The following is an 8,504-nucleotide window of genomic DNA, read 5'->3' on the forward strand; positions in this document are numbered from 1 at the left end:
ATGACTGGAGACCCAGCTGATGAAGGAGAGGGTGAGAGAGAAGAGTGCAGGCTTTAAAGAGTACTGACAATGTTTTTGGTAAGGTCAAAGAAAGGGGAGGAGAAAATTCAGGCCACAGAGGCCCACAAAAGACTGACTGCCAAGGAAACCAGCAAGGATTCCCAATGTTTTCTCTCCTGCTTAGAAACCTTGGAAGCCAACTCAGGTGCCGATTTCAAAATGATACACTTGTGGCTGAGGTTGCACAGAAGAGTGCAGAGTGAGTGCTGTCAGGAGTAGCCTGTCCTATGACCTATTAACTTTGATCACTCCCAAGATCACAGAACACACACCTCGCCCTAACCAACTACCTGCCCAAACCCAGCCCTGCTGACTGGGGAAACTTGGCAAGCCAGAGTTTTCTGGGTGGAAAGGAAACTTCTTACCTCTATTAGGAAAAAAAAAAAAATCTCAGAGTACTTGGCCTACTGATGTCAGCATCCCCTTTACAAGCCAGGAACAAATGATCACAGGAGAACAGGCCTAGAACACCCCGCTGGAAGTGAATAAATCAGAGAGGAAGACTAATGGTACTGCATTGTGCATTCCTCCAAGGCAGGGGCCCGTGACTGCTCACCTTTGGGTGGGAGTGCAAGTGTTCTGCTCACCGTGGGCTTGGTGCTGATAAGATGGGTCAGTTGAAGATACAGCTTTACAAGGAAAGCCCTGACCTCCTCTAGGGTGTGAGGAGGGTGGGAGTAGGAGGTCAGCAGAAGCAGATGCAGAGAAGCCATGCCGCTATTGAAATTCCCTCTCAAGTTGCAAGGCAGATATGAAGGGGACAGCAGGACAGTGTGCGCATGGAAAACGGAGAAGGAGCTGGGCTGCCTTCTCCTTCACCCCAAAGGCCGCCTGCCCTCCAACCTCCGGGGACTCTGAGGTTCTCTTTGCTAGAGAATAAAGGGAAGGAGCCCACACTTTAACCAGGACCACAGCTGGGGCTGGGGGTGGGGGGATTTGAGAAACACCCCCGCGGACGAATTTCTGAGCAGGGAAGTGGACCGGGAACAGCGCATTTCCTGCTTCGCCGGTGCAAACCCCAGGCGGAGCCAAGCGGGAACAGGGTTACGACCGAGGAGTCGCCAGCTGCCAGGGCGCGGTTCGGGGGCGGCCTCGAGGGGTCCGCGTACTGGGGAGGGATTCCGGCGGAGGGAGTTCGACAGGGCATGAAAGCAAAACGCACGCCTCCCATCCTCCTGCAGAACAGGCGTCCCTAAAGCCCCTCTCGCCGTCGCCCTTTTTCGGCTCCCGCACAGCGGAGGGGTTAGGGCCAAGAGCAAGGTGCCAGGTCCGTGGGCCTCCGACCCTGGGGAGGGACAGGGAGGGGCGGCGGAGCAGTGGCCCCTTTCTCCGGACCACTCCGTCCTCCCCACCACTCCGTCCTCCCCACCTCTCCCATCCCGCCCGCGGCCCTCCACCTTGCATCCCGGACCCACGGGGGACTGGCCCAGGGACAGGGAGGAGACGCGCAAGGTACCGAGACGCGCGGCTCCGCCGCCCAGTCGGCGCCGGGGCACGCGGTGCGTATCGGCGGCGTCTGGCTGCGCGGCCCTACCTGGGAGGTGCGGAGCCTCGGCCGCGCTCCGCCGCCGCAAGCCGCATGCCGCCTCCCGCCGGGTTCCCGGAGGCCGCCGCCGGCGCGCGATTTATAAATGCAAAGGCGTTATTGTTGTGCTTTGTTCCAGGGATACCATTGTCTATTCAGCGGCGGCCTCCTCGGCGTTTTCCCTGGGTTTGCGGCGCGCACTCCCCTCCCCGCCCCCAAGGACTAGCTCTCCAGAGCCAACCCGGATCTGTCTGGGTGCCCGCGGCCTTCCCTAACTACTTGAAAGTCCTCCGTCCAGAGCATCGAAGACACAAAACCCTGCAGGAAATCACCCAATCTTTGCCTGCTCACTCAGGGGCCCCGGGAAAAGCGCGGCTCCGACTCCCCCGGGTCTGAGCCACAGCTCGTCACCTACCCGGGTTAATTTCTGCGCCCGCTGGCCAAAGGCCCCAAGCGGCAGCGGGCACAGCTTCTTGTTGCGCTAGTCGCTTCCTCGCCCAGCCTTTCGAGCCTCGAGTCTGGCCTGGGGACCGTGAACGCAATTAGTAGCCAGGAACCCAGAGATCCTGAACTGTGTCGTGCAAATGCACCCGCCAGCTACACGAGCGGGTGTACGAGGCTCTTACTCGCGAAACTTGTTTGTCGTCCCCCACCCCCGCCCGAATCCCCCGCGTAAATCTCTCGTGTTGAGAAAAGCAAGGCTTGCAGGAAACCACTCCGGATGTTTGCTGCTTTTCATGTGGCATTTGTGGCTGGCTCTGATAACGTCTAGAGCTCGACTTCCAACACCGCGTTTAGTAAAGAGACCGAAATAGAAGAGTCCACACACCATAGACTGGTCTGCGGCGCCGTAGCCCTCAACGCCCTCCCCCCAAAACACATAACAAATGAATGATCGGAAGAAATTAGATCTAGGAAACGGTAGGTAAAGGGGACTAGTCTTAAAAATGCACCGTAATTCCTAACGGGCAAATATAAGTAAACTGCTACTTTGTAACTGCCGGGGAAGGCATTCTAAGAAGTGGGGGGGAGGGACGCAAAATCTGAAGCTCCCGCTCCATCCTATTGATGCTGTGCTCTCACCTGAGTTCTCAGTAATCTTACCCAACAAAAATCAGTAGTCTGTCTCCAGGAACACGTGCAAATAATAATGGAGATCCTCCAGGTTGTTTCCCCCATCAGTTTCTCTCTACACCTCTCCCTGGAATGGTGTGGGTCAGGAAGAAAATGAGAACGAAGAAAGTGTACAAGGGCAAATCCATGCATATACATTTTCTTTGGACTCACAGTTGGATTGAATTTCCTGTACCCTATTTTATTTTATTTTTACAGAACTAATCAAATAGATTAATATAGGCAGATAAAATGGATTCTGGAATGGGCATTGTTTTTGTTTGGTTTTCTATCTCTAGTCTAACGAAACTCCTGTTCATAAAAAAAACCTTTTGCATTAATACAGAATCTGCTTCGAGATCTTTGCAAAGACATTGATTATTATCCAGAAAAATTAGAGAAGATAGACAAGAAAATAAGGAGCAAGGCGCTATGGGGTGAATTTGTTCTCTCTACTCTTATACTTTCCTTATTTATATAACCATTTGCAATACAATTATGCTTAATTTTCAAGCCCATTTTATTTCAGAAAAAAAAGCTTTAAAGGAAAGGTACACAATCAAATTTGTTTAAGATCAGCTGCTTCAAAACCACCCATTAAAAATAACACTTGTCTATGATTTTCTTCAGCAGATTAAATTTTTTTTCTGGGTTGAACCTCAGAGACCCAGGAACTAGAACCACTTAATTTATCCTGTGTATGAAGAGTGGCTTCTAACAGTGAGGGAGGGCAGCCAATGCTTCACAGATCCTCTCAGAGTCAAAGTAAAGTTGGCTTAAAACCAGTGTGAAGGAGTTTTTTGGGGGGCAAATAGCAATGTCAGAGAAACCGAAGTCCAGAGGTTTCCTAAGGCGTTGTGTTTCTTTGTTTTTATGGAGGCCACCAGTAAGCAGACTTGATAAAACACTTTGTTACTCTAATTTCACCAAAAAGCTGCAGCATTTACCTCCCAGATCCCGGATATAAGCCTTAGCTTATCATCACACCTTCACAGTAAACAAAGAAAATCTGTTCTGGACATTAATGTATTAATTTCTTTGCAAAGTTATGAAATTATGCAGAAATGGCTGTTAGTTGCCTTAGAAAACACAGATATACAAATAACATAAACACAACAGCTTGGTTTAGTGATTAGGAGCTCAAAATTAGGGCAGATTACTGGAGATGAATTCCACTCCTCAACACTGTGACCTCAGGAAAGTTCCTTAACCTCACTGTGTCTCAGGTTCCTATCATGTAATATGTAACAGTGTCTGCCTCACAGAATTATAAGGATAAACTAGCTTGCTAACCTTGGAGGGCTGTGCCATGTAAGTGCAAGGTGAGGCGTTTTAAAAAATCCCACTGAAAATTTTCAGATTTAAACACAAGTTGAATACTCATTCAGATTTTCATTTCAGTCTAAAGAAATGTATAAAATCCTATAAGAGCTACAGTTACTCGGCTGAGCAACGGGAGAGCTCTATCCTCCATTAGACCGGCTTCAAGATAAATATTGCTGCTAGTGTTAGCACATTTTAGAAATCAAAACTAAGTCTTGCCTCTTTTACTGATCATGTATGAGAAACCTTTTATGTTTATCATACATTTCAGGTACAAATTTTCAAGGGTTGCTTCATCGTTAGTAATAAAGGTTTTAATTCTTCAGGATGATGGAATATTGGCTACAGGATGTCATTCTGTATTGAATCTTGTTTTAGAAATTAGAATTTACCTTGGACATAGCATTTTGAATGTTGTACAACAAGCAAGTTGAGTCCTTGGGAAGAGAATGTATTTTTAATTTATTATCAACAGTACATATTGCATTCGATAAAACACACTTGAAGAAGACATGGGGGGGGTTCCCTGGAAGATAGTTAAGTCACCCCCCCGAAATCCTTAGCTCCTGTAATAATGTATGCTGAAATGTTAACTTACTCTTTCCACTTAATATAAAAATCTTTCTGAATATGTGTGTATATACATACATAGATTATTCTTTTCAAATGGCTGCATAGTAACCCAAATTATACAAAGATCATATTTAAGAAAAAAAAAAGCGTGTATGTTTAGTGTGTTCATTCGAACTATCATGGCCAACTACTTCTATCCAGCGGTACAGTCAACATTGCAGAAGGTTTTTCAGGAGTCCCTCTTCCCGGGTCGGAGGGAACGTGGCGCCAGTGCCCGGCTTCAGCCAGTTTTCCCGGGGGCAGGTGTAGCCTTGGGCGCGGGGCCGGGGGAGGGGAAAGGGCGGGCGTGGGGTTGAGCTGTGACTTGGGACTCGGGCGGCGGGCTGGGCGTGGGCCTAAGGGCGCTCGCCCGGCCCGCCCCCTCCACTCCATTGGCCACATCAGTGCAGAAAAGGGCCCGCGGCCCGCGGCGCTCGCAGTGTCACTGGGCCGGCGGGGACGCTGGTTGCGCGCTGGGCTGGGACTGGCCAGGAACGTCGGCAGCGGGGTCGGGGTCGGGCCCGGGAGACTTGGACAGCCTACGGGGCATCTCCGTCCCTCGCTCCCACCCCCCTCCCCGGGGTTGGGGGAGGCGGCGTGTCCGGCGGAGGGTTGTGGGGCGCGGGGCAGGGCTGGAGCGCCATGAGCAGCCCGGATGCGGGGTACGCCAGTGACGACCAGAGCCAGACCCGCAGCGCGCTGCCCGCGGTGATGGCTGGGCTGGGCCCCTGCCCCTGGGCCGAGTCGCTGAGCCCCCTCGGGGACATGAAGGTGAAGGGCGAGGCGGCGGCGAGCAGTGGGGCGCCGGCTGGGGCGGCGGGCCGAGCCAAGGGCGAGTCTCGCATCCGGCGGCCGATGAACGCCTTCATGGTGTGGGCTAAGGACGAACGCAAGCGCCTGGCGCAACAGAACCCGGACCTGCACAACGCCGAGTTGAGCAAGATGCTGGGTGAGTCCGAGCTCGCGACCCAGGGTGGTGCCAATCGCGGAGTCGGTTCCTTGAGCCTAAGAGGGGTGAGCGTCTCGCGCTCGAGGCCAGTGGTGTGGTGCCGCCAGCGTCCTTCCCGGTGCCCCTCGGTTCTCCTCCCACATTCCCTCTCCCGACTATCCAAACGGTTGGGTTGTCGGTGCCGGGGTAACCCGGGTGACCGGGGCGCAGCTACAACAGCTCTGAGGAGGCGGCTTGCCGCCGCGAAGGTGTCCCGGGAGCCGAGCGGGTTTGGTCCTGCCCGTTTCCCCGCTCCTTCCCTGAGTAGGGGACGTTTTCAGTTCCTTGAAAGACCGGGAATGGGTGAGCTGGGAAGCCGCTTCTTAGAGGCTAAAAGAAGGGAGGGTTTCCCTTAGAGGACCCAACATGTCCTGTCTTCCCCAAGTGTTTGGACTCCGCTCGGCCTCTGGAGTCGCAGACTTTCACTCTTTAACTTGAGCTCTTTCCCCCCCCCCGTAGTTGCTCAATTAAAGATCGGAGGGGAGAGGTAGGGCCAGGTGGGGCCATGGGGCCTGGGAGCGGTAGCTCCGAAAGTAAGCCCGGCGCCCCTCTCCACTTTCCTTTCTCCCATGCAGGCAAGTCGTGGAAAGCGCTGACCCTGGCGGAGAAGCGGCCCTTCGTGGAGGAGGCTGAGCGGCTGCGCGTGCAGCACATGCAGGACCACCCCAACTACAAGTACCGGCCGCGGAGGCGCAAGCAGGTGAAGCGACTGAAGCGGGTGGAGGGCGGCTTCCTGCACGGCCTCGCCGAGCCTCAGGCCGCCACGCTGGGCCCCGAGGGCGGCCGCGTGGCCATCGACGGCCTGGGCCTGCCCTTCCCCGAGCAGGGCTTCCCGGCGGGCCCGCCGTTGCTGCCTCCTCACATGGGCGGCCACTACCGCGACTGCCAGGGACTGGGCGCACCCCCGCTGGACGGCTACCCGCTGCCCACGCCGGACACGTCCCCGCTGGACGGCGTGGAGCCGGATCCCGCCTTCTTCGCCGCGCCGCTGCCCGGGGACTGTCCCGCGGCCGGGCCCTACAGCTACCCGCAGGCCTCGGACTACGCAGGGCCCCCGGAGCCGCCCGTCGGCCCCATGCACTCCCGGCTCGGCCTGGAGCAGGCGTGCCCTGCAATGCCGGGCCACGTGGCGCCCTCCAGCGCCCTCCAGCTGTACTACAACGCGATTAGCGCGCCGGCGGCGGGCGGCGGGCGCGGCTTCTCCATGCAGCCCCAGCAGCACCAGCCCGGCCCGGGGCAGCCGTCGCCCCCTCCCGAGGCCCTGCCCTGCCGGGACGGGGCGGACCCAAACCAGCCCGCGGAGCTCCTCGGGGAGGTGGACCGCACGGAATTTGAACAGTATCTACACTTCGTGTGCAAGCCCGAGATGGGTCTCCCTTACCAGGGACATGACTCTAGTGTGAATCTCCCAGACAGCCACGGGGCCATTTCCTCGGTGGTGTCCGATGCCAGCTCTGCGGTATATTACTGCAACTATCCTGACGTTTGACGGGTCCCCAATCCGATCTAGCCTGCAGGCCAGAAGCACAGTGTTACACACTTCCTGGAGGAGCTGAGGAAATCCTCAGCCTCATGTTGTTTTGTTTTGTTTTTAAGTTGCCTAGGCATATAATTTATGGTAATTTATTTTGTTTGCCACTTGAACAGTTGGGGGGAGGAAAATGTGAGGTTGTGTTTTAAGATTTGTTCGGATACTTGTTTCCCACAGTTGCGTTGTCAAAACCCCATTTCCCAGTCAAGCTTCCCAGTTTTGAATGTGTCCCAGAATAACTTGCTCCATTTTCTGAAAGTTTATTGATCAAAAACATTTTGTCCTGGGTGTGTTTTCTCGATCTTTAAAAAAATAAAATCTGGAATCCTACTTTTTCACTCTGCTAGTTCCTCTGTCACAAAAGCCAATTTTTAAAAAAGATGAGTGTTAAGTATTGGTAGCATTGGAAACATTTGAATGATATTTAATATAGAGTTGCTGCAGATTTCTCATTCTCTTGTATTGGTAGAACTAAATAATTCAAGGATAAAACCTAAAAATGAACATTAGGCTATCTAAGGTTTTGTTTTTTGCTAAGTACAAAAACCTCGTGGAATGAGCCTATCTTATACATTTCAGTGATCCTAGTTTCTAAAAAGTAATGGTTAATCTTAACAGTCTTTTCAGTTTTAGTATTTCCCTTTCACCAGATGAGAACATCCAAGGAATCTGGGTGTTCTAGTTTGAATATTGAGACCGGCCTAAAGAGGTGTTTGGATTTTTCTTCGTCTACATTTCATCAAGAGTCTGTACACTCCCTCTCAACACTGAGCTTGCCAGTCCTCACATGTCTACACCTTGGGAAGTAGTGTTGCAGGGTTGAAAATAATTTGAAGGAATCACAGGAATGAACCAAAAGAAAATGTTCGTTGTGACCTTAACTTTGAATGAAACTCACCACATGTAACTTAATAGGATGCTCTCCTATAAACTGCATACCGGGTGCACTGCATTTTCTGACATGAGTAGTTCTTAAGCTTTGGAGAGTTCCAGTGATGATTTGTAGCTAGTGTGCTTTACAAGTGCAGCTAAAGCTAGAGCCCTAGGGTATCACTATTCTGCCGTTTAGGGAAGAAACAGTAGTCACAGGGCTGTAAAAGTGAGGGGTTAGCCCCTGCTGTGTACTTCAGCAGTAACTTCTGTGGCCCTATCCATTAGGTTTTGCAGATTGAGACATAATAGGTACAGAAGACTGGCATTTCCTGTGCCAGGTGTGTCAGTCAAGGCCATTCTGTACCAAGTTTGATCCTGATCAATCCTGTGAGCTGAGGTGCTGTTTTCCCCCTTTCGCAAGTGAGGAAAGGAAGCACTCACCCACCACATATGTGGTGAAAGCTTGGTGATAAAAGTTC

General features: G+C 52.5%; 1 protein-coding gene across 1 annotated transcript; it reads left to right on the forward strand.

The window, feature by feature from the left end:
* Positions 1-5,055: 5,055 nt before the first annotated feature.
* Positions 5,056-7,474, forward strand: SOX17 (SRY-box transcription factor 17). Its single transcript, XM_002925644.4, has 2 exons — positions 5,056-5,582; positions 6,197-7,474. The coding sequence occupies exons 1-2, from the start codon at positions 5,276-5,278 to the stop codon at positions 7,108-7,110; spliced, it is 1,221 nt and encodes a 406-aa protein (XP_002925690.2). The 5' UTR covers positions 5,056-5,275; the 3' UTR covers positions 7,111-7,474.
* The last annotated feature ends 1,030 nt before the right edge of the window (positions 7,475-8,504 follow it).

Source organism: Ailuropoda melanoleuca, unplaced genomic scaffold, assembly GCF_002007445.2.
Source record: "Ailuropoda melanoleuca isolate Jingjing unplaced genomic scaffold, ASM200744v2 unplaced-scaffold11384, whole genome shotgun sequence".
Lineage (NCBI taxonomy): Eukaryota > Metazoa > Chordata > Mammalia > Carnivora > Ursidae > Ailuropoda > Ailuropoda melanoleuca.

What these genes read in the sequence shown, in the direction of transcription:
- SOX17 (XM_002925644.4), top strand. Translation starts at nt 5,276, where the DNA reads ATGAGCAGCCCGGATGCGGGGTACGCCAGTGACGACCAGAGCCAGACC. An exon ending in CGAGTTGAGCAAGATGCTGG is followed by an intron (nt 5,583 to 6,196) that starts GTGAGTCCGAGC and finishes TCTCCCATGCAG; the next exon opens with GCAAGTCGTGGAAAGCGCTG.